Raw genomic sequence first — 27,259 nt, 5'->3', positions numbered from 1 at the left:
TGCTTTTGTTGTAGAAATAATTATAAGGTTATTAGTGTGAAAAAGTGTCATGTAGATAAAGCATCAAAATTAAACTTATATATTGAATTATAAATTCTATCACTCAAAGCCCAAAACAGAACAATAGAATTGTGTAAAACAGCAAACCACAAGTCACAGCACTACATAATCAACACTAGAAAAGCTGGCCTATCTCCGTATTGAACATGCTGCTAGTTTTGCTAGTTTTTCTAAACAAGATTAGCTTCCTCTCTTCCGATTAGGGGTGGGAATAGGCTGGGCCTAGGTAGGCTTTGCGTAAATAGGCCTAACATGTTTAAAAATCTTAAGGCATGAGCTTGGCCTGTGGCCTGTCAAAGGCTTTTTTTTTAGCCTGACCTGACCTCGAAAGTCTGGTCTTGCCTGGTAGCATATTTAAAGGCTTATTTCACAATAAGAGTTTTACGTTTGCTAACAAAATTATTTGTAAAGAAGTTATCAAATTTATAAACTAACGGGTTAAATTATACTAAAATAATTTTTTCAACAATCATACTCATAATATTATAAGCTATTAGGTAGAAATGAAACTAAATGAGAGATTATGTTGGTTTCTTAGAGTCAGAGAGCCAGTATAAAATCAAAGTTTATATTAAGGTATTTAAATATGTTATATATCTATTTCTAAATAGACTTATAACTTTGAGTCATTATATAAGTCAATTTGCTTAAATATATAAAAATGTCAATAAGTATATAATATTAAGATATTATGATAATTTTCTAATATATACACATCATCAATAGTAAAATATATTTATACTAATCATATTTACCATGTACCAGAAAGTTACTAATTATTTTTACTTAAATAGGTTAGCCTATAAGGCTTAAAAGGCTTTTTAAATGGTTTGAGCCTAGCTTTTTTAACTAAATAGACTTTTCAAAAAGTCTAAGCATTGCCTATTTACCAATTTGGCCTGACTTGGCCTGGGCCTGTGGTAGGCTAGGCCATAGGCCCCTACGAACGGTCTGGCCTATTCCCACCCCTACAAACGGTCTGGCGTATTTCCACCCCTACGAAGCAATCATATATCTTAAAGTGTGTTGTGTTTTGTTCTAATATTGTTCTATGAATGATTATGATCTTGTAACACCTTTAATGCTTCATAAGTGTCACCACTTTCAAATGAAATGTGTGAGGAATGAAGAAAAGTAAGAGAAGAAAAATATACCATGGACCATATGATACAAAAGAAAGAAAAATAGAAAGAAATGTGGTGTGATTTTGTGGATAGAAGCAACATTCATTAACTTGTGTTGTTGTACACCATGATTTCGACTTCATCGTAGTTTTTCATTGTGTATTCAAAACATGCACAATGAAATTGAGGTATATGAAGATAAAAAATCAGGCCCTTCAGTGCAACTTAATTAACATTTTCTTTATGAGTTCTTTGTGAAATCTTTATTTTGCAATGCATATCAAACTGTCAACATAAATGATAGAATAGGAATATGTATTATTCTTATTTAGTCTTTGTAATTAGGCTACAATCATGTATGTAATTAAGCTAGACATATTAGAAATGTTTTGACTTAGTTTTGTATATATACCTATTCAGATTAATGAGAAGATCACCAATTCAGTTTTCTTACAATAAATTCCCTGCCAAGATGCCACACCAATGGATCGAATAAAAAAGAACAGTAAAAATTTGATTCGGTTCCAATCACTTTTAATAAAGTTTGCTGTCCTTATCCCGCTTAGCTACATTCTACATAGCGTACATTTTTCTGATAGCCAACCTCTGCTTCCTTCATGCACCAAGCATTTAGATTTGAGATTTGGACACTCTGAGTTCCATTGTTAAATACATAAAGATGAGCTTCTTTGCCAATAGCTAACAATGGATAGACTCTACTGGTGATACAAACTCTCCCTCCCTCCCCAAAACTCTCAATAATAGAGTGATCAATCTGCACAATAACAATATTTATATCAGACCATTTTGCACATACAACAAAGAAGAGACTTTAATCATACACAATTAGCATACCAAGCTTCTTAGTGAGATTCTTTTGAGATTGGGATCAAATTCAAAGAAACTTCCATATGTCGTTTTATCAAGGTCCTTCCGCAGTGAAGACCTGTGAATTGTAAGCAATTTCCAAGCACAAATTACTGAGTGAGATTCAATCTCAATTTAAGTACGTATTTGGATCAGCATTGTGATTTGATTGTAGATAAAATTGATTTTGGTAAAATCGATTACGGTAAAAGTTAAGCGATTTATCTTTGGATACATTTATGAGTAAAGTGATTTCTATGGGGGTAATGTTGTAAAATTTCACAATTGATTATGTCAACCATAGAACCTATGATTTGTAGCTTCACCGCGTAATAGATTTTGGAGCTAAAATCAATTGTGAAAGAAAACATTCAAATGCTCAAATTGATTCTGCCAGTGCAGAATCAATTCTAACAATTGCAAACGTGCTATAAGCGTTTAATTTCTAGTTTCATAGTTGATTCTGAAAAAACAAAAGTAACAGCAACATGCTAGGGAGGAAAGATGTCAGAAACAAGGAACCTGCTCTGGTCACTGCACATTAGGCCTAAATATTTGTTGGAAGATTTATATATTCGAAAGAAGACTGCAGTTTGCTCTCTTTGGTCTTCCGAAGCTAATGCAGATAAACCAAACGGCCCTAGTTTGCCACTTTTTGATGCACTCTCTTCACTACACAGTAATTGAGGATCAACCCTTTTGGCATCTAATGACTCCACATTTTCTAATTCAGGTACCTCAAACACTATCTCTACGTCAGCCTGAATAAATACAAGTTAAAAATAATCATCAACAATGTTGTTCTTGTTCTGAAAATTTATCAAGAAAATACGGAAAAGTAAACACAATTTCAGTGTTCTACTTGTACCTGTGAAGCAGTGATACCTGAAACTTCAATAATTGATCCACTTAAGAGTTTCTCTCCATGAATACTTATTTTCTTGCCCCTTAGTTTTTCTACTTCTTCAATTGGCCACTGCATCAATTGCTTCCCACTTTTATTATCAAGCCAAACTTGTCTTGGAATGGCCTGCATAATCAAAAAACACCAACCACTCATCAGTATTTGATCCTCCCATCTTAATAATTTAACTTTAGGATAAGTATATAGCCATTCAGAACAAATTCATTCATAGTATGTTTTTGATCAGCTTCTCTTTCACCAGAATCAATTCTGCAACCCAGAAGCTACTCATAGAAGCTTCTCTCCCTTCAGAATCAATTCTATACTCAAAGGTAATGAATGATACGAAGAAATTGAGAACTAGCTAGAGTTCTAGACTAGAGTACCTGTATACCAGCCCATCCTTTCTCAATATCATCTTGCTCAGTGTCTGATTCATTTACCCAACCCCACAATATCCTCCTCTTCTTGGGATAGTCGAAAAATGACTTGGAAGCATAAAATTTACCGTAGTCATATCTTAAGTCCAAAATAGTTCCGGTGAAGTTATTATCAGCAACAAAAATTTCCTTATCAGAGAGATATTTACCAAGAAAATAGTAATCATGCTGTCTTCTTAGATATCCTACCTTCATGACATGCCTAACACTCGGATTTTCGACAGATGTATCGACCCCATTTGTGCCATTAATTGACACTGGAAAGAAATCTGGACATTCAACCACTCCAGTATTCTCTGATGCATAAAAAGGATCAGCATCTAATTTCCAATTAAAAAAATCCTCACTTTTGTACACAATTGCTTTCCCTTCATCACCCTTTTGAGCACCTATGACCACTCTCCATTTCCCATCACTTCCCTTCCAAGCAGTTGAAGGGTCTCTGAAATTGTCCACTTCAGCACCACTAGGTGGAGTTATTACAGGATTTTGGCTGTGTTTGATCCACTCCCTTAAGAAAGGGTCTGAGAGATTCTTTGGCATAGCCAAATTCTGAACTTGATACTTGTTCTCAGCAATTCCAGTGTACAAGATCACAGGCTTTTCATCTGGGAGGATTGTGGCTGAGCCAGACCAGCAGCTATTAATGTCATATGGCTCACTTGGCTCAATAGCATTGTTCAGGTGAATCCAGTTGATGAGATCATAGGACACTGAGTGAGCCCATACCATGATGTCACCAAAGGTAGCTGCATAAGGGTTGTATTGGTAAAAAAGGTGGTAAACACCTTTATAATACATTGGCCCTGTTATAGATAAATCAACATTAGTAATCAGATAATAATTTTGGATCTAATTTTATTAAGACTTGGCTCAACATTAGTCAACTATGAGAAAAAAGCTTCTTTGAGTAGCTTTTGTATGCTAGAACTGATTTTGAGGAAAAATAAACTGATCTAAACATGCTATAATTGTTGTGTGGAAGTTCTTCCACTGAAACTGTGGTTGAAGTAGCTAGCTCTATCATCATGTTTGCATTTTTCCTCTTAGAATCAATTCTATCAGCCAAAAGCTACTCACATAAGTTTCTCTCCAGAATTGATTTAAAAATTTCAAACAGACACTAAATATTCTACTTCAGTGAATTTTACATTGAAAAAATGGAACATAATTTTAATTCTCTCTTATGCCTAGACATGTACTAAGTGCATGCTTGGAAACTCTTGTACAATTGATTTTGAAGCTAGAATCAATTCGGGGAATAAGCTTTAGAAGCTTCACAAAATTAATTCTGACGAAAGAGAAACTGATGCAAACATGCTATAAGATGGTGGGATGAGAACCAAACAACCAAGTAATAACCAGAAAGTTTGAAGGAGGCTTACCATTGGGATCTGCAAAATAAAGGCATCCATGTTCCAATTTTCTTCAACAAATCATGTGAAATGATAGAGAAGATAATCACTAATCAGTCAGATATAATCCATGAATTAGAACATTATATTGACATTTGACAATGATTGGTTGAGGGTAATACCGTTCATCCAATTCTGTGGGGGCTGAAAGTGATAGGAAGTTCGATAAGGCTGTTGATCAGGTAACCTGTACTTGGTAGAACTGATCATGCTGAATGGCAAAGCTTTGATCACCAATCCAGTGTTTTGCAGAAAAGTTAATAACACCAGTAATGGTAAAGTTGCAGATATTTCCATGATGCCAGATGAGCCCAGATTGGTAGGGGAACGTTAACAAGAGCATCTGCAACAAAGAAACTGACATGTCATCTGAAATAAAGTTTCTTAACTGTTGCAGAAAATGAAGTTTCTCCCGTGACAAGTAACTTTGCTCCAAAGTTTCTCGCTCAGAGTTTCTCTTCCAAATTTAATGATTAAAAAATAAATAAAAAACAAGAATTAATTGAAATGAAATATAAATAATAAAAATATAAAAATGTAAGGTATATTGTGGGGTTCATTTAAGAAATTTTTTAGAGTTGCTGGGTTGAAGTACAAAGTAAGTAGAGTTGATTAAGGTGGTTTAAATGACGTGACATTACCAAAATTTAAATTAGAAACTCTAATGAGTTTTTTGGATAATGATGGTCTAAAGAGTTAGGCTTTTGATGTAACTCATGATTTAATACTTTTGGTTTTTTATTTTCAAAATTTCTCTTGAATGGTTTTCTAAGCAACCATTAGAGAACTAGAATTCCCTAAAGAAAAGAAACAGTTCTATGTTGTTCCTTTATGCTTTATTTCAACTTCATTTTAAGAAAAATAAACTGTAGGACAAGATTCCTATGAAATACCAAATGCCGGAATAGTTAAATATACATAATTATTGGACTAATCCAGTTTAATACTTAGACGTGATTGATAAAAAAATTGAGTACACCGTCCACTAACCCTTCCAATATAACAATAACAAAATAGAGATGATAGCGAGGGATTCAATAAACATTGTGGATTGGTTGGGCGATGTACGGAGAATGTAAGTCGTTGCAGTTTAAAAATACATACTTTGTCTTAATACTCAAGGCTTGATGTATGGGGGGCTTGTGGGAGAGACTTAAGTCCGGAGTTCAAAATTTGGGTCAAACGGATTTGGACCCGTGACTTCATCATAGCCAACCTCCCCTATTACGAGTGACCTAATCTCATCATCACAGACGATCTCATCACTACGGGCAACTTCTTCTTCATGAGCAACCTCTTCTTCATAAGCGACCTAGTGGACGTGGGTTGCTAAAGAGCGATTGTGGTTTAGATATTTTGTAGTCTTGAATAGGTCAAAGTATATTACCTCCATACCCGACATATGTAGCTACATGGGTATGGACAATTACGCAATAAACTAGGATTATTGATATATATATGGGAAAAATGTCTTAGGAGATGTTATATTCATTTTGAACACTGAAAAAAGACTAGGTCTCAAATTCTTTCCTAGGCTTAAACTTGGTTTCTCTGAGGTTCACTGCGTGAAAACACATTGAAATCTACATTTTATGATCAAAAGTTACATTGTATAATCTTCTAAAAATAATTATGAGCTCAATCCAAAAATCAAATACGCTCTTTTTTTTTTTGGAAGTAAACTTCATTAATTAAGAAGAAGAAACATGAGGCACATGGATCATTGCATTAAGATGAATAAAAGGAACAAGACCTGGGAGAACATCCTCAACCCATACAAAGGAAGGAAACAACATCCCCCTCTTAGCAAGAATATTAGCGACAGTATTGTCACCGCTACGAACAAATGACAAATCCTTCCTTCATTATCATTCACTTCCCATAGGCTCAGCTCTTACCAAGTTAGCCTTTATGAGACTAACATCAATCACAGGTGGCAGCTCCATTTGTTTACTGACCAGTTGAGTGCCCTACATCCTATAGTGGTTAAAAGTTGGGTCTCTAAGAGCATTATCCTTGGAATAATACTTTGTCTCGCATATTTAGAATAAAAAAATAGAAAAAATTTAAAAAACTTAGAAAAAAATATATCAAATAAATAAGAGATGAAGATAAGTTTGGTGTGTTGAAAGGGACGCGCACATACTGTGTATAGTGGTCATCAACAACTAAGTCGCCAATATGTGGGGAATTTACCGACAACTTTGTGAATTTAGTAAAAATCTGTCAGTAACTATACATATTTTTACAACAGGAAAATGAGTAAGATTCGAGTGGAAGTGGTTGGCTAAAGAAGAAAAAGGAAGTGAGAAGAAAAAGTAGTGGACAAAGTTCGTTAGAAATAAATTAGTTTAAAGAGTTTTTGTTAATTTTATTTTAATTAATAATTTTAAAAAATTAATTTAAAAATTCACATGTAAAATAAGTATATTAATTACTAATTACACTAAGCGTTACATTAGCTATCACCTGCCGTCGTGAGACAAGCCTCCAACGGGGACTAATCTCAGCATTTTCCTAAACACTGGCACAATAGTCCAAACAAATAAATAATCCAGCCAACTTGTAAGTACAATGACTAAAATGATACTTAAACCAAAGTAAAAATAGTTAAGCGATGGAGGGCAAATGTGACATTTAAGGGTCACTCTCAGTCTGAAGTCAAGTCCGGTTTAGCTGAGAAGGAAGGAAGAAAGAAAGAGCGAAGACACAACAGAGAAGAAGCACAGTAATCATTGTTCTTTTGGTGCATAGCTAACTGTTCAACAATGTCATTGTTTAAGCGCTGAGAAGTGCCGCTCCTCACCACTGTGTTGTTGTCTTCATTTTTAGAGCGCCGGAGATTGAACAGTGAACTTAATACGGTTACGGTAACAAATTGTTGAAACACACAATTTGAAATTCAAGATATCTTTGTAACAACCAAATACGTGTGTTAGGCTAATGCCAGCATATAGGAGCAAATTATATTTGTTTAGACTTTGTCAATTTAAATTTAAACAGGTTTGTTAGAGTTGTTAGATATTCTAGCAACAAACTCATGTACATATACAACACTTTGATTCAGAAATAAAGACCTGAGAAAGCCATTTTTACATGGTATCAGAGCACATACCAAAATTAATGTGAAAGCTTCATATGGAAGATCCAACAAATGGAGCTGAGAGTCTTGCGACATCTTCAACAATTGAAGATGCTCAAAAGAAGAAACCTTCCCCTTATGACCTTCATAACAGTGATAATCCTGGAAACATAATTGCTCAGGTGCAATTGAAAGGTGATAATTATGATGAATGGGCAAGAGCTATGAAGAGGTCTTTGAGAGCCAGAAGAAAGTGGAGCTTCATTGACGGCACCATAGCAGAACCCAAAGAAGGATCCCCAAACTTTGAAGATTGGTGCACTGTTCAAGCCATGTTGGTTTCATGGATCTTGAATACAGTTGAACCAAAACTAAGAACTTCCATATCATACTTGGAAACAGCCAAGGAGGTGTGGGATGACATCAAGGAACGATTCTCGGTTGTGAATGGACCTCGAATTCACCAACTGAAATCAGAACTAGCACAATGCAAGCAAGGAGGGATGTCCATAATAGCCTATTATGGAAAGCTGAAAGAGTTGTGGGATGATCTCGCGACTCATGAACCAGCCATCATCTGCACTTGTAGCGGGTGTACCTGTGGAGTTGATGCGAAACTCGAGAAACGCAAGGAAGAAGAAAAATGTCACACTTTTTTAATGGGTCTTGACGACGCAACATATGGACCGATTCGTTCCAACTTACTTGCATCTGATCCACTGCATTCACTGAATAAGATGTATGCTATTCTTATTCAAGAAGAACGTGTGCGTGGCATCACTCAGGAAAGAGATTCCCGACCTGATGCTATGGCTCTTGCCGTTCAAGCAAACGTAAAGGCCAGGAGTCGTGACAACAGCAAGGTGACTTGCACTCACTGTAACCGAAGTGGTCATGAGGCCGCAGGTTGCTTCTTGCTTATCGGATACCCAGAATGGTGGGGGGATCATCCTCGCAACGGAGACCGCACTGCTGCACGCCGACGCCCGCAGAATGGGAGTGACGGTCCCAGTACTCGTGCTCCTAAAGGTCCTGTCGTGCTAATGCTGTGCAAAATACATGGAACAATTCTGACGAAAATTTGGAATATGGAGGCTTGAGCAGCGAACAGTGGAAAACTTTGGTAGGAATGCTTAATTCATCCAAAGTCACTCCAAATGAGAGCATGAGTGGTAAGTATACAAATAATGCATGGATTCTTGATAGTGGGGCCTCACATCACATGACAGGTAACTTACACAATTTGTGTAATGCAATAGACGTCTCTGGAAGTCCTGTTGGACTTCCTAATGGACAATCTGTTCGATCTACTAAGGAAGGAACAACAAAGCTGACTGAAAATTTGCATCTTCAGAACGTCCTTTATGTCCCTAAATTAAATTGCGATTTGATTTCTATTTCTAAATTGACAGATGAGTCAAATTGCGATGTTTTATTCACTCGTAAAATGTGTGCTATACAGGACCACACCTCGAAGACGGTGATTGGAGCGGGTAAACGACGGGATGGACTCTATTTCTTTCAACCAACTCCTAAGAAGACAGTATGCAAGGTTGAAGGAATGCATGAATTTGAAGTATGGCACAAGAGGTTGGGACATCCTTCATGGAAGACTACTTAGTTTATTTTAAAGGACAGTACTGTTAGAGATTTCAATAAAGTCTGTGATACCTGTCAAAGGGCAAAACAAACTAGAGAAACATTTCCCTTGAGCATTAGTCAAGCTTCTAATAAATTTGATTTGATTCACTGTGATTTATGGGGTCCGTATAGAACTCGCTCATCTTGTGGTGCTTCTTATTTCTCGACTATTGTTGATGATTGTTCGCGTGCGGTGTGGATATTTTTGTTAACCGACAAGAAACAAGTCACCAAAACATTGACAAATTTTTTTTCTATGATTGAACGGCAATTTGACAAAAGGGTTAAAATTGTGCGTAGCGACAATGGAACAGAATTTATCTGTATGAAAAATTATTTTTTGGACCATGGCATAGTTTTCCAAACTTCGTGTACAGGAACACCTCAACAAAATGGGAGGGTCGAACGCAAACACCGTCACATTCTAAATGTTGCCCGTGCCTTGCGTTTCCAAGGAAATTTGCCAATTAAATTTTGGGGCGAGTGTGTTTTGACAGCAGGTTATTTGATAAACAGAACTCCAACCGCAATCCTAAACGGCAAGACCCCATTTGAAGTGTTAAATGGACAAGAGCCTTCCTATCAACACCTTCGTGTTTTTGGCTCTCTCTGTTTTGCTCGAAATTCTAATGTTCAAGGTGATAAATTTGCAAGTCGCAGTAGACGTTGTGTATTTGTGGGATATCCCTATGGGCAGAAAGGTTGGAGACTTTATGATTTGGAAACTCATGCGTTTTTTGTCTCCAGAGATGTTCAATTTTTTGAAACTCAATTTCCCTTCACAAAATCAGCACCAGAACCCAATCCTCCTGCTCTCCTGCCCATTGAGCCGCTAGAGATTGATGATGAAGACGATCTGCACAACAGGGGGGGTCCACGAAATACTCTCATAGACAACCCAGTCTCTTCTCATGCGCCTGACCCAGTGGCTTCCTCTACTGATGTCGTGTCTTCTTCAAACTCTATGGACGCTGCGTCTTCTCTTGCGCCAGGGCCAGCGGCTCCCTGCCCTGAGGTCGCATCTCCTCCAGAACCCATGGACGCAATTGCTGGTTCTTCTACTGCGCCTGAGTCTGCGACTTCCTCCGCTGGTGCCAGCTTGCTTCCCGATGCTTCTGTTGATCCTGATGCATCTTCTCCTTCCCCTCTTGGCCGCGGACATCGCACCAAACAGAAATCAACCAGATTACAGGGGTACGTCACTAATACAACACACATTAAGAGTCCATCCCCGAGTTCATCAGCTTCATCATCGTCTTCAGGTACTCTTTATCCTATTGCTTACTATGTCAACTGTGACAAATTTTCTGTGTCCCATAGAAACTTTCTTGCAGCTATTACAACAGAGACAGAACCTGTATATTTTCATGAGGCAGTAAAAGACCCTCGGTGGAGAAAGGCCATGCAGGCTGAGATTGATGCTCTTGAACGAAACGACACCTGGAGCGTACAACATTTACCTCCCGGAAAGAAGGCTCTCGGATGCAAATGGGTGTATCGTATCAAATATAACTCTGATGGCACAATTGAGCGGTTTAAAGCTCGCTTAGTTGTTCTCGGCAATCGTCAGGAAGAAGGCATCAATTATACAGAGACTTTTGCACCTGTTGCAAAAATGGTGACTGTACGCACTCTTCTTGCTGTAGCTGCGGCCCAGTCATGGGAACTACATCAAATGGATGTGCACAATGCTTTTCTTCACGGTAATCTTCATGATGAGGTGTTCATTCGCAAGCCTCCTGGCTTTACGAATTCTTCCCCTCACATGGTGTGCAAATTGCGCAAATCTTTATATGGATTGAAGCAGGCTCCGCGTTGCTGGTTCAATAAGTTGTCCTCTGCTCTTGCCTCCTATGGTTTTCTACAATCTTGTCTTGATCATTCTCTATTTACTTTGTATCGTGAGGGCACCCAGCTCGTTGTACTAGTTTATGTTGATGATCTTATTATTGCTGGCAACAACTCTACTGCCATCCAGCGATTTAAAACATATCTCAGTGAATGCTTCCACATGAAAGACCTTGGCAGTTTGAAGTATTTTTTGGGTATTGAGGTTGCTCGCAATCCTACAGGCATTTTTCTTTGTCAGCGAAAATATGCACTAGATATTATCTCTGAGGCTGGCCTTCTTGGCGCCAAACCAGCCGGCACTCCATTGGAACAAAATCACCATTTGTCTTCTGCCTCTGGTCCACTCCTTGCTGATCCAGAGCGTTATCGTCGTTTGGTTGGCCGCCTAATTTATCTCTGTTTCACTCGTCCAGAGCTGTCTTTTAGTGTACACACCTTATCTCAGTTTATGCAGCAACCTCATATCGTGCACTGAGATGCTGCTCTTCGGGTGGTTCGCTTTCTCAAAGGCATCCAGGACAAGGCATATTCCTCTCCAGCAACTGTGATCTCCGGCTTCACGGGTGGTGTGATTCTGATTGGGCAAGTTGTCCTCTCACCCGGCGCTCCGTGACTGGATGGCTTGTTCAACTAGGCCAATCTCCTGTTTCGTGGAAGACCAAGAAGCAGCATACTGTTTCACGCTCTTCGGCTGAGGCTGAGTATCGCTCCATGGCTACAGCTACTTGCGAACTCAAATGGTTAAAAGGGATTCTTTCTGATCTTGGCATTTCTCATCCCAAACCGATGGCTCTTCACTGTGATAGTCAAGCAGCGTTACACATCGCCAAAAATCCGGTGTTTCATGAACGCACCAAGCATATTGAGGTTGACTGTCATTTTGTCCGTAATGAGGTTCTACAACAGAATATTCTTCGGACTTATGTCTCTACTACAGTCCAGCTTGCAGACATCTTCACCAAGGCATTGGGCAGACCACAGTTCGAATTCTTGATGAGCAAGTTGGGCATTCTGAATCTTCATGCTCCTACTTGAGGGGGGTAATACGGTTACGGTAACAAATTGTTGAAACACACAATTTGAAATTCAAGATATCTTTGTAACAACCAAATACGTGTGTTAGGCTAATGCCAGCATATAGGAGCAAATTAGATTTGTTTAGACTTTGTCAATTTACTTTCAAAAAAAAAAAAAAAGACTTTGTCAATTTAAATTTAAACAGGTTTGTTAGAGTTGTTAGATATTCTAGCAACAAACTCATGTACATGATTCAGAAATAAAGACCTGAGAAAGCCATTTTTACAGAACTCAACAGAGTCGATTCTACTTCTACCTCACCGATTTTCGTGACATGGCTTGGAGGCATTTGATAATGCAGGTCAGTTTTTCATCATCACTGTTCAAACTCGCTGGTTTTCTTTATTTCAAGAACCTAAGACTAAGAGTGTGTTGTTTGTGAGTTGAGTTTTGAATGGAAGGGAAGGGGAAGAGGTTTTCACCTTTTGGGTCTAAAAACCCTAAAAGGTATGATCTTGGAAGGTTTGGGTATAAATGGATAACAATTATCAGATGATTAAAAAACCATTGGTTGTTTGTCATATAAGTCAAATGTGCTTATTTTTACATGAGCTGAGCTTGTTTCCATATATGATCTGTATCTTGTTTTAATTTTATTTGTCATATAATTTCATGCAGGTTACAAGACATCAATCAGAATTTGGAAAGTTCAAAACTTTGTTGGCTAGAACCGATTTGTCCGTTAGCGGTACAAGTATGAAACTCTTGTTCCTATTTAGTTTTTGTTATGTATTTGTATAAGTGTTTTTTTTGTTTCTCTTGTTTGCGGCTCGAAAATTTGTTTTCGTTTCGAATTTATTGTATATATTTTTTGTTTAATTTATTGAATTAGTTAGACCTGTTTTCTACATTTGTGTTTGAAGGACCTGGCAATCAAGTAACTGTTGTCCTTTAGCTATTGTTTGTCACTTTGTTGCGCTTACTTTCAAATTTTGTAGGGAATAGGCTTTTCTGCTGTCAGGAGAGATTCCAATCCAGCTATGTTGGTAATATGGCCCGTGGAGTTCGTAAGGCTGATGAAGCCAGTGAAGTTGCTCATCTTAAAGAACTTTACAATCAAAATGGTCCTGAAGCTGTGATTAGAGCATTTGAAAGCCAGCCATCTCTACATTCTAATCCAGCAGTGCATTCTGAATATGTTAAAGCATTAGTGAAACTTGATAGGCTGGATGAAAGTGAATTACTGATGACTTTGCGAAGAGGTGACTGACTATTTGGATAGAACTGCTTATTTTCTTTTGACTGCATTTTTATATGATTGTGCCTTGCTTTGTTTCATTTATACTTCTTGTCAACTATTTGAAGTGTTTTCTTCACAAGCAGGAAACCAGACACAATGTGTTTTTGAAGTGTTGAAATTTTAGTTAGAAAGCTCAGTCAATTACTACTCTGTCTAAAAGAACTAAGGAAGTACTTTAGTGGTTGGGCCCTAAGTAAAATCTCAAGGCATGGATTTATTTGTATAGAATCTTAACTAGCTGAGTGTTGGGATTTAAGATTAAGCATTCTTCTAAATGTACTTGTTATAGCCTTCTTTTTTCCCATAAAAGAATATGTAAACATTAATACTTTGCTATAAGACCTGCAATGTTGCATGGGATTGAATTTTGGTTTAGAGCCAACAAGAAAATAAGCTTAGTGCCACGGTTATAAGAAGGTTTTGATGGATGAGCAGTTACATAAGCCAAGATAGAATTAGAATTACAGCTATTAGAGAGAAGGTTGGGTTGCTCCTATGGTGAAAGGATGGTGTAGGTATAGATGGCTTTGGACATATGTGAAGAAGACTCCTAGAAGCACCAATAAGGAGGGTTGAATGAGTGGGGGATAGTCAAATAGTTAAGGTAGAGGGAGATGAGGAAAACTATAAGCCAAACAATTACAAAGAGTTTTGGAGGTAAGCTCTATATTTGAACTTAATAGGGCATTGCGTCGTTTTATGACCTATATATAGCTGATGTGGTCGACCTCACCTAATGTGAATGCTTGGTCCTGGTGGTTGTTTTGGACAAGTTTTGGCATCACTATATCATCAAAATAGTAGAGCTAATTGCAATTTATTTGGGTCTCTGATCTTGGCTTACCTCAAGACAATTAGTGTCTGTGAATCTTATGGTAAATTAGTTTGTCCACTTATTCCCAACAGTTCATTTGTCTGGTAGCATTGTTCATAATCTTTTGTTTGGGATTATGAAATTCGCTTAATGTCTTCCAGTAGTAATCATTATAAAAAAAAACAGTCTTTTATCTGTGCTTTATTGCTGCAATTCTGCAATCACAATCATGATGCCTCTTTTGACCATTCATGTAGTGCTAGGACGAGTACGATTTTATAGGACTTTCTCAAATGAGATAATTTAATGATAGGAGACTGCAAGCCAAAATCACACTTAGATCTATGATGGAGTCTGGAAATTTTAAAATTTGGCATTTCAATCTCGCACTTGTTGAATTGTGTAATTCCTCTTCTTTTTCAGTCAGCTATTTGGACAGTCAATTCTTTCCAATTATTTTGAATTCAGTGAGAGGGGAAGAAAGTGAGTGTGGTTTTTCTACTCTTAGTACAAATGTGGGAAAACTGACAAAATATGGAATTCTTGAAACTGCAGGTTCTTTGGTGGGTGCAGAAGCTGGGAATTTTTAAGTGCAGCTATGGCGTACAATTAAGACTGTTGTAGTGGCCATCCTCTCTGCTGCTGCTGTTCTTTGTGTTCTAGGACCACTCGCTGAGGATAAAAGAATTAGTAAAGGTATTGCCTTGTGTTGTAACTTATAAACTACTCATGCTAATTCATTATTGAATCTGAATATAATTGGCACATTCTCTGTTTTACTTTTCACCTTTCCTAGAACTTGGTATGAATGAAGTAGTTCAGCCCAGTGTGGAGTCAAGTACTAAATTTAGTGACGTAAAAGGTGTTGATGAGGCAAAGAAAGAACTGGAAGAAATTGTTCACTACTTCCAAGATCCTAAGGTATACTTTTTTGGCATAAATTCCATGCTCTATCTTGCATACATTTCTTGCACTCACGCCTGAGTGCTTATAGATAGAGCAATTTCATCATATTTAATTATTTATTTACATACGTCCTAAGCCATTGACATGTTGCTTTAGAATTACAATTGTTAAATAATGAAGATGTGGCTATAAAGTTGCAAAACAGTGGTAATTCTGAAGAAAAAATGCTCTTTGGAATGGAATTTTTTGGTAGAAGTTGCTAGCATAACTATTGGTTGAGTGTGGGCAACCACAGTAATTCAGTAGGTCCACCTTCAAAATAAAAATTACCCGGGACCCACCATTTATAGTTATACGTTCCCTCTTTGTACCCACCTTCATGACAAATCTTTCTAAATAGCAATGTTGATCTCTTGATGTTTTTTATGAGTTGTGCCTTTAAATTCAAGTAAATTTGGGTGACATGACCACCATAGGTTCTTAAAATGGCCTATGTTGTATTTGGAACCTCAATTCTCATGACTGACTACATATGGAGGCCTTTATCATTCTGTTGGATGATGTGTTTCCCTTGCAACAGTGCTTGACTCGTCTTGGTGGCAAGCTCCCAAAAGGTTTTTTGCTTGTTGGCTCGCCTGGCACTGGTAAAACGATGTTGGCAAGAGCTCTTGCTGGAGAGGTTGGGGTTCCTTTCTTCTCATGCAGCGGAAGAGAATTTGAAGAAATGTTTGTTGGTTTTGGCGCACGAAGGATGAGGGATCTTTTTGCTGCTGCAAAAAAACAGTCACCTTGTATAATCTTCATTGATGATATCGATGCTATTGGAGCAAGTCGAAATCCAAAGGACCAAATGTACATGAACATGGCTTTAAATCAGTTGCTTGTTGAGCTAGATGGAATCAAGCAAAATGATGGCATAATTGTGATTGCAGCTACTAATGTTCCAAAGTCACTAGATCAGGCTTTGGTGAGACCTGGGAGATTTGATCGCCTTGTCGCTGTTCGCAAACCAAATGTAGAAGGAAGGCGACAGATTTTGGAATCTCACATGTCAAAGGTATGCTTTTAATCCTTTGAAATAATTTCTTATTTTGTTGCTTGGGTTGTCTTATGATTTCTATTTGTTGAGGCACATGTTCAGCTCTGTATTGATGCAAAACTTTGCCTTAGCTTGTCTTCTTTGTCTTTGGTAATCCCTGTCCCCATGTGGATATGTTATGCTAATTTTCTTTCTCCATGAAGATTCCCAAGGCTGATGATGTTGATTTAATGATCATCGCTCAAGCAACGCCTGGGTTCTCTGGTGCTGAACTTGCAAAGTTGGTTAATATTGCGGCTGTTTATGCTGCAATGGATGAAGCCGAAGCTGTGACCATGGATGATTTAGAGTTTGCTATGGACGATATTATAATGGGAAGTGAACGCTCAGCTGTTATATCTGAGAAGTCAAGAAAGATGACTGCTTTCCACGAGGGTGGTCATTCCTTAGTGGCAATTCATACTGATGGAGCGCTTCCTGTTCACAAGGCAAGTATAGTTCCCCGTGAGAAGTCTCTTGGCAGGGTTACTTACTTGCCTGAAATCAATCAAACCACTACGTCTCGTAAACAGATGCTTGCCAGGCTTGATGTTTACATGGGAGGTCGGGTTGCTGAAGAGTTGATTTTTGGAGAAAGTGAAGTTACTACTGGTACATCCTCAGATCTTTCACGTGCAACTAGACTGGCTAGGGAAATGGTTACTCAATATGGTATGAGCAGTGAAGTTGGACTTGCCACTCACAATTACATTAACGATGAGAGAAGCATGAGCTCAAAAACTAAGCTGCTTATTGAGATAGAGGTGAGGAACTTGCTTGAGAGGGCTTACAACAATGCAAAAACTATTCTAACAACTCATGATAAGGAGCTTCATGCACTTGCAAATGCTCTTCTAGAGCATGAGACACTTACAGGAAGCCAGATAAAGGCTTTACTTGCAGAAGTTAACTCCCAGCAGCAGCAGCAGCCACAGGTGGCTGACACTCAGGGCAATTCAGGGTCCAATTCAGCTGCTGCCAAAAAAAAACAAACTGCGGTAGCCAAGGCTCAAGGTGTTGCCTCAGTTGGATCTTAGCAGGAGAAGATTGTGACCTGACATGCTGGTAAATAACTACTAATTTATTACAATGTACAGATAGTAATATTTGACGTTTACCGATTCATGTGGTTCCAGTTCAATCAATGGAACTCATGTATTCTGGGGTATAGTTTTTTTTTAGAAATTGGAGATATTCTGGGGTATAGTTGACTCCTTTTTTTTAATGAAATTGTAAGGCTTACATATGTTTGAAGTCTTTATAAATAGGGTTCTTTTAGTTTTAGTCCTTACATTTTCATTTCTTTAATTTTAATCCTTATTTTTTTGGGGAGAATGTTAGTCCATATTTGTAAACAAATAGGTGGTTTTACTTTCATGTTTTTTCATAAAAATCTCTAAAATATAATATCTTTTTAAGATCGTTATAAATCATTTTTTTTTATATGAAACAAATGCATCTGTTTTTATTTGTCACACTTGTAATAAAAGACCGAAGACTATTTCAACAAGTCTTGACACAAAAAAGAAACAACAAAACAATGAGCGAACTTCCAAATACGCATAGGTGATCGATTCCATGAACCTTGACAAGGCAAAACATCCACAATGGTATTATGTTCCCTCAACCAAAGGTTATAAATATCATTATTAGAACCCGTAATGTCTATAACGTCTACAACATCCAATCAGGCCCAAGCTACTTTCTTGTATCCCATCTCCTAGCATGAGAATGATACTTTTTTCAATAGCAAGCAACTCTGCATGGAAAGCATTACCATCACCAAAACAACCTGAATAACCAACATACAGTGAGATCACAATGACAACACCAACAATTAGTCTATGAAAGTAAATTTTATAGTAGTTTTATTTCTTTAAATATAAAAGTATATGATATATTACACCATGAATGTATCAAGTTTTGTACTTGACTTTACTATATATAGAGAGGAGGAGGAGGAATCACGTTACTTTAAGAGTAACTCTTAAAACTTACTCTAAATCCTCACCCTTCATTTTAATAAAAATTATTAATCTTGATTACGTCCCTAATTACCTCGATGTTGATACCGAAATTTCGAATTAAAGGGAAACCTATGACTTAAGGTCAAAAGCTAGAAGTTCAAGCGTCATTAAAGACTTCGAAGATAAGCATGGCTAAAGGTTTTGATTAAACAAGGAATGGAATAGAAGAAGCAGTAAGGGATTTCAGAGAGTTCTAGTTTGGAGATTTGTTTGAAGTCACAAGAGGGTCCCAAGGAAATCCCAACACTTGCTATTTCTCCATCACAACCCAAGCAACCAACAATCCTATAGGAATGTTCAACTCTTATTGATTTTCACCGCAAGTGATTAATGGTCAAGATATCGAAGACATGAGTTTGAAGAGCTTCAAGGCATGTCGAGGAAACAACTTAGATTTAGTTAGTTATTTCTTATGTAATATAATATGTTGGATTACATAGTTATTTATAATTCCGTTACTATAAATAGATGTATTTTTGGGTGGAAATTGAGATACTAGCACTGTTAACAAACACACGTCGACCACACAAACAAGATATTACATAAGTTAATGTATGTTCCCGAATGTTAGCTCAAGTGGTAAGAGCTAGGAGACATAAGGGCAGGGTGTGATAAAGAGTCAATGGTCTAGGGTTTAAATCTTGAGGAAAGACTAATTTACTAACATAACATTTAACTATAAAAAAAAAGAACATAAGTTAATGTACAAGCATTCAATCAACTTTTTTTACTCTCTTTTTTTCAATTTAATTCAATTTACTTCTTCTATAATATCTTTACTAATACATTATAATGCAAATTCAAACAAGAAGAAAACTGGTCCATATCTTTCATTATGAATTGTGGACATTGTTAGTGTGGAACCTCTATGATAAAATCATAAAATGTAATATTGGGATTGAAAGTGTGATGGTGGATGAGAAAATTGTCACTTTTAAAACTAAAAATGGAGGATATAAGATTAAATTTATATACACTTTAGTGTAAAGTATTTTACACATGCACAATTATATCACTCACTTTTCTATTTTTTTTCCGATATATCTGTAAGCTAACAAAAGAAAGAAACTAACTAACACCCGACAAAACTCTCATTTTCAGTCTTTCAAATTCAAATTTAATTACAATTTGAAAAATTGATTAATTCTAATTAAATGACCGTATAAAACATTTTTACACATTTACTGTATAGTAATTGGATAAAGATTGGTATACATTTAAATGGTGTAAAATGTAAACCACTAGAGAAAGATACGAGAGATAACTAATAAGTGTACTATATTATGTGATGTGATCGGAAAAAAGAGAGAAAGAGAAGGAAAAAAATGTCTGCACTGTTTGCTGGTCTATAAATCATTGCTATAGTAATTACTCTCTCTGTTCCACAAAGATTGTTGTTTAAGATTGTGGCACAAAGACTAAGATGACAATTATTGATAGTATAATATTATTATAGTACCATTATTTAATTTTACTAGTACTATGATCAACAATTAAATTTTACTTGGATAGAGAAGAATGTAGTTAATAGAGAAGAGTTGTAAATTGTTGATATGAGAAGTGATAAGTGAGAAAAAATTTATTAAATGAGGATATAAGTGGAAAAAATTAACAAAAAATGCATTAGCTTTCTAAAATAACAAACATTTTAGAATATTGAAAGAAGGTCCAAAACAACGATCTTTCTGAAACGGAGGGAGTAAACCGTAAATGAAAAGAGTTGACATACTAGCAATGTATTTTGCTTGGTTAGGTTGGAAAATAAAATTTGCAATGTAATATGTTGTCGGGATCATCATTAAAATAATTTTTTCCACTAAAATTTAATAACTTATCTCATTTTTTAAGAGTGCATTTTTTCCAAAAATCAATATCAATATCAATCAATATATATTAGAAAAGAACAACTTCTAGCATGACGTGTCGCTCTCACAGGCCAAGTTAGTGACGTGTCGCTCCTAGATTAATTCTCACCTAATATTTTACATGTAAGCTCTTTCTCCTTGGCCCCACTTGCCACATGTGCCATGATTTTTCCTTACCTTATTTCTCCTTAATAAAAAAATACATTTTTAAATTTTAGATTTGATTAGGATTTAGGTTTTTTATTTCTTGATTTTATCTTAATTTATTTTTGATTTATTTTTAGAGTATTAATTAATTTTTATGGTATTTTTATTGAATTTTCGGATTTTTAATTAATTCCAGATTTTATGAGTTTTTATTGTGATTTGCTAGATTTTGATAGTTTTTATCTATTTTTATTTAGTACATTTTTTAATTTTAGATTTGATTAGGATTTATGTTGTTTATTTTTGTATTTTATCTTAATTTATATTATTATTTATTTTTAGAGTATTAATTATTTTTTATGGTATTTTTATTGAATTTTCGGATTTTTAATTAATTCCGGATTTTAGAGTTATTTATTTACTGATTGGGAAGGTTGCAGATGGAGGTTTCAAATTATTTTCTTCCTTTGCTTGCATAATATGTTATGATTTTCTTCAATTTTATTTTACTTTACCTTTAACTTTCATTCACTCATGTTTGACTTCAAGTCAATTTCGTTCATCACTTGCCATGCTAATTTCAAATTCTTTTCTTCAGGGTTTTTTTTTATAGATATTCCACCAAAAGAGATTATTTGGAAGCCATGGATGGTGAGTCCATTTTATATTCTATATGGAATTTTGCAATATTTTGATTTGTTTTTTATGTTTTCTGATTCTCCTTTGTATGTGATTCTATTTTATTCGTTTTTCTTAATTTGCATCTAAAATTTGTGTCCTATGTTATAGGAGGTGAAACATTGATCTGTGTATGTTTTGATTAACCTAATCATTGTCAGTGAAGTGGATTGAGGGAGTGAAAGAATTGAGGGGAGAGAAAGGAGAAGTTGTAGATTTTTTTCCCTGCAACTTTTTTATTTGGTAATTTTTTCTTTTTGCCTGCTTCTTGCACCGAGGAAATTAATTATTATTGTTGGTGCTTGTCGTTACAACTACATATCATGGATGAGATTTTACTGCTTATCTTTGTTCGCTCAAGCTATACTATTGAGGTTAGACTTTTAAAACTGGTGCTATCCTTTCTAATATGCTAAACGCCTAAACCAATGTTCTAACAATAAATTGATTTCCTCGGCTTCCATGGAAACATTTGACATGAATTTATCCGTAGGTACAGAACGACAATGAGGTGCATACCTCTTTCTGACTACACACTCTGATTCTCAACTAGCTGAAGATGAAACATGATTAATGACTCAAGATCTTATCTTGCTCTCATTTCAAGTACGCCACGATACATGTGAGACCAGTACTCATGGAGGTTTTTCTCAGTCCATTATATGTATATATTCACCAGATAAGAGATAGAGATGTGTGTTTGGTGTTGCACTACTGTGATGCATATGTATATATTCACCAGATAAGAGATAGAGATGTGTGTTTGGTGTTGCACTACTGTGATGCATATATAGTTTTACTGACTTAGTTCATCAATTTTACATCTATCGATCATCATTACATATATTAAAAGTCACTTTTCGAAGGCAATATTAGATTTTATAATTAATCATTGTTCTACTATGGTTCAATTAATCAAACTTTAGTGTGATTGGAAGTCTTGCTTGCATGAGTGTGTAATTATCACATTACGATTTAGTATCAGCATATGTTTTGATTTGGTTACTGTACTTTCAACAACAGTGCTACATAAAGCAAAGAGTTGTTTTAGCCGTTCAACAAATATAATGGGTCTAAAATTTCTAGAGGGGTTTTCTTCCATTCATCTTCTTTAGTAGCATGTGATTAGTTTCCCCTTACAAATAAATCTGATTGGTTATGGAAACCACTGGAAGGCCATAGCCAAAAAGTGGCTTCAATTCATTCTTTGGCTTTCATATCTATCTGCAAATTTAATTGCTATCTTTGCACTATCATAGCTAGATTGATGTTGCACATATTTCTATTATGTTTGGTGGTCTTTAGTCTATCCTACTCTAACATGTCTATCAATCTCACTTCATGAGTTCTTGATTTTCTGTTACTTAGAATGCAGATACGGCTGGAAGCTGCTGACTTGGAAGCAAGTTTCATTTGAATTAGCATGAGTTCATATTAATTCATGTTAAAGTTGGACAACAATCAGGAATAGCACCTAGGATTGTTGCTGATTTGAAAGCAAGTTTCATTTGATTTTTTTATTAGAAATAAATATTTTAATGATTTAAATTCAAAATGTGATACCTTCTTACTTTATGAAGTGTTTTTTTATGCCAGAGAACAGACTCCGGTTGCAGTGAAAACAAAATTTGCATATGATGTTAGGTACTGTGTTGAATTTGTGAGTGTGTTTGTGGATAATTTATAAGAAAAACGGTGGTGATAGTGAGGTAGAGAAATCTGAGAGAGATTTTGATGTAAATGGAGATTTTTCTTTCTTATGAGATTGGACTTTTAACCCTTATCCACACCATTCGAAATTTCCATTACTATTATTTTCGACACTTACGTCACTGACAAATAATAATTAGGTTCTGATGTAATGTATATTCTTTGTAATGGAGAATTAAGTAGTTATTTTTAAGAGTCTTTTATATATAATTCAGATGCAAACAGTATGCACTCAACTATCACTTGAGCACTAGAGCAAGTAAAGGGAGCATACTACAACTGCTTTACTATTCTGAATTTTTTTATCGCAGAAATGCTTCGATAAGTACAACAAGCTCAAAAGCAGAATAGCATGATGAAACTACTAGATATTATTAATGAACCAAACCTTTCAGTTCCAAACTGTCAAGACCTTCGCTAGAAATTTGTTCTAAAGTACGCCCATTAGTACTACTATAAGAGCAAAGCAACATGCTTCTTATATTGGGAGATAGACAAAAGCAGAGGTTGCCTTAGTAAGCTTTATCACCTGGATCAACAGAAAAAGCAACTGAAACTCGATCGATGAAAGTTGGAATGACAAGGTTTACTCTTAGGGCTCGTTTGGTGGTCAGGATAGGATATGATAGGATATGATATGTGAACAGGATATCAACAGGATAGGATAAGAGCAGGATAGACTCTTATCATATCCTGTGTTTGAGGTGCACATGATAAGAATAGGATATGATAAGGAAAAATGTATCAGATTTATATTTGAATAAAAAATACATTTAAAATTGATCATTCTATTAAATTTATTTCTTTACATTTTCATGAATGAGTCTATATTTTAAAATAAATAAAATTAATTTAAATTTTATTAATTAGCCTATTTTATTGTTTTGAAGATGCCCTATATTTTAAATAAAACTATGCAGTTAACCGATTGGTTTTCACTTAGTTGTGACACGTGATAATTAACAATAAAAGTTAACTAAATTAAGAATATTATTATTTCAAAAGTACTTTATATTTGAATTATAAATTATTATATAAGTAGATAAGTAGTTTTAAATAATAGGAGATGAAAATAAAAAATTAATCTATTACTATTAAAAAAATCAATATTTGTAATCAATGTTTTTCACTTAGTTGTGACACGTGATAAACAATAAAAATTAACTAAATTAAAAATATTATTATTTCAAAAATACTTTATATTTAAATTATTATATAAGTAGATAAATAATTTTTAAATAATAGGAGATGAAAATATTGAATTAGTCTATTATTATTAATAAATCAATATTTGTAAGTGAGTAGTCTATTTTACTATTTATGAATAATAATTTTATTTATTTTAGTTAAATTAATATTTTTATATTTAATAATTAATATTATTATAAATTATAAATTATAAATTATATAATATTAAAATAAATTAATTTGGAGTTAGGATACTGAAAGAAAATATATAACTGGTATCCTATCCTACTCTATCCTAGCTCCCCCCTCAGGATAACTTTTACACATGATTGACAGGATAGGATAAGAGACAGGATAGTGTTATCATATCCTGCTGGCGCAACAAACAACAGATAACAACAGGATATGATTATTATCCTGTCCTATCCTATCTTGTCCTGGTCACCAAACGAGTCGTTAAAGTCTTCGGCAGGAGGAGGATACAAGAGATCGACCTTGAAGCAAGCAAGGTATGGTGGGTGTCATCATCTTCATCGATATTACCCACCAGATAGACTTGAGAAAAGACTTTCAGGCATCCTGAGAGTAAGGAGAAGCTGGATCTAAATGTATTAGAAAGAGCCTAAAAGCTTTTATATATAGGAATAATATTTTACATGAAAATACTTCTACATAAAAATAAATGTTAATAAGATTTCATCGGAATTTTTTTTTGTTACAAGAAAAACATAATATAATATAGTTTGATGTTAATTTTTTACTACATAATAATATAGTCCACTTTAATTTTTTTGTACAAATTATTATAGGAGTTAAATTCTCCTACGGGAAGAAATATATTTTAACAAGAAAGTACCTTCATTAAGTATTAATTAATGTATCAAATACAATAACAAATTTCGCGGTACATTCTTTTTTTTCTAAGATTAAAATGTGTTCTGAATGCTTTATTGGTGATTCTTCATATCTATAATTTGTGTTATTGTCTTTAGGCTCATGAAGAATGTGAAACGACTTCATGTTGATATGAGTCAAACTTAGTTTATTTTATTGTGTAAAAAATGAACTCGCATAATCACGTACATAAAGAATCTTTTCTCTTTTTTTCATTGTAGATTAAATCAGCTATTGTTTATTAGCCATCATTAAACCACATCCCCTAATATGTTTTGCATAATTTGAGATTTGATTAACCAATTTTTTTATTAGTCATTCAATTGTACGAAGTTCAATCTATGCAACAAGGGTTTTAATTTAAGACTTTTTGTCCTTTTTGCTCATCATTTCATACTCTTCTATTTCATCAGTTGTTTATTATATTTTTAATGATCAAGGTATTAATTGACCTATCAAATATAATAGATGTATTTCCCGTGCAACGCGCGGGTAAAAAACACTAGTATATTAGAAAAGAAGAACTTTCATAGTGACGTGTCAGCACCAAATTAATTCTTAGTGACGTGTCAGCACCAGATTAATTCTCATAAAAATTATTCCACGTGTCAATTTGTTAGAGGATATAATTTTCAATTGATAAATGTTTTAATTTTATATATTCTAACCTAATTAATTGATATTATTTTAGAAGATATAATTTTTAATTGATATATGTTTTAATTTTATATATTCTAAAATAATTTATTGATATTATTTTAAAAGATAAGATTTGGTCTGTTAATTTATTTTAAATTTCTATTTAGAATATATTGATTAATTTTTATTGAATTTTTGAATTTTTTATTAATTCGGGATTTTATGAGTTTTTATTGTGATTTGCTAGATTTTGTTAATTTTTATCTATCTTTATTTAATACCATTTTTAATATTAGATTTGATTGAGATTTAGGTTGTTTATTTCTTAAATTTATTTTAATTTATCTTATTATTTATTTTAAATCCAGAAAATACTTAGCAAGACTTAACACAGTTAGTGAGCTGAATGGAAAGGGAATGTGGGTATGGAGAATGAATCATATAAAATTTCCTTATTTTCATTCACCAATGTATGGCCTTTGCTCTTGCTATCTCATTTCTTGCTGAAAAATTTATAGCTACTGATTTGTGTTGATTTTGGATCTTAGAATTATGAATATGATCAAATAAGTAACTTTTCCAGCATGTGGTTCATTCTCCTTTTCGTCTCCATTTTTTTACTGCAATTCTTGATCTGATGTGGAATGGGGTTAGGATATAAGATTGGTGGCAGAATGAACAGTTCTTAGTTCATATAATGAGGATAGGGACTTTGTTGAGCTCTATGGACATCACTTCTCATCCCAATCTTAGGTAAGGGAAGAAATTTATTATAGCCTTCACACATTCTGATTGCTTTGTATAAAAAGATTATTAACTCTTATCCGGGTTTTATGGACTTGCATGTCTGCTGCTCACCTTTTTTTTTGGTAATTCAATTGTTTTCCACTACCTAAACATTATTTCATTGTTCTTCTCAATCTGTTTTGTCCATCTCACATGTGCAATGTAAGCTCTTGCTTGGTTTGCAAATTGGTTTTGTATTTTTTTTCTATAACAGATGCATCATCTTGCACAATTTAAGATCATTCACAATGATGTAGAGTAAAAGAAAGACATTGATGCTCCCAACTACCAAAGAAGCATGACGATGATTGATGATATGTGATGGATTTGCAAGAAATGGAGCATGAGTTCTACACCAAGAATAGTATAAAATGTGTTATTCTAAATACAGTTGGTGGCTACTATACAACTCTAAAGGATCACACTTCTTGATAAATGGTGGCAAAAAAGAGAATGCAAAGATCAATGTTTGTTGTAATGATGTTTCAAGGTGTTGCCACCTATCTATAAGTAAATCCTTCTCCTATTTTGACACGTCTTACACTGAAAATTTTAAAATCTTCTTTTTAACTTTAGAGATTTTTTATGCATATGTAACGTGGCATATTGTTTTATATAAAAAGTATCATTATATTTTTTTTAAACAATCATTATACTCTAAACTAATTGATTGATATTGTGTTAAATTACAAAGACAATCAAATGAGATACCAACCGAATGCATTCAGTTATAAATGGAGAGGAGAAATTTCCGGACCAAAAATTTATTACCAAAACAATCTATGTTGGCTAATTTAAAAATTTTAAATATGAGAAACTTTTTCAT

General features: G+C 34.7%; 1 protein-coding gene and 1 pseudogene across 2 annotated transcripts; one reads left to right on the top strand and one right to left on the bottom strand.

Annotated features, from left to right (window-relative positions):
* Positions 1–1,560: 1,560 nt before the first annotated feature.
* On the bottom strand, positions 1,561–6,747 carry LOC130724757 (beta-fructofuranosidase, insoluble isoenzyme CWINV3-like). Of its 2 annotated transcripts, XM_057576044.1 has the most exons (8): positions 6,564–6,747; positions 4,933–5,153; positions 4,781–4,789; positions 3,342–4,201; positions 2,920–3,081; positions 2,574–2,812; positions 2,040–2,130; positions 1,561–1,959 (listed from the first exon to the last, which is right to left on the bottom strand). In XM_057576044.1, the coding sequence occupies exons 2-8, from the start codon at positions 5,105–5,107 to the stop codon at positions 1,747–1,749; spliced, it is 1,749 nt and encodes a 582-aa protein (XP_057432027.1). In that variant the 5' UTR covers positions 5,108–5,153; positions 6,564–6,747; the 3' UTR covers positions 1,561–1,746. The 2 variants fall into 2 exon arrangements, with proteins under 2 accessions (XP_057432027.1, XP_057432029.1); XM_057576046.1 differs by lacking the exon at positions 6,564–6,747 and having other exon boundaries at positions 4,781–4,821; positions 4,933–5,072.
* A 5,893-nt stretch (positions 6,748–12,640) lies between these two features.
* Positions 12,641–17,893, top strand: LOC130724805 (ATP-dependent zinc metalloprotease FTSH 4, mitochondrial-like; annotated as a pseudogene).
* Positions 17,894–27,259: the final 9,366 nt, after the last annotated feature.

The sequence above is a fragment of the Lotus japonicus genome, chromosome 1, assembly GCF_012489685.1.
Source record: "Lotus japonicus ecotype B-129 chromosome 1, LjGifu_v1.2".
NCBI lineage: Eukaryota > Viridiplantae > Streptophyta > Magnoliopsida > Fabales > Fabaceae > Lotus > Lotus japonicus.
The sequence above is the reverse complement of the archived record's forward strand: the minus strand, read 5'-3'. Positions and strand labels throughout refer to the sequence as shown.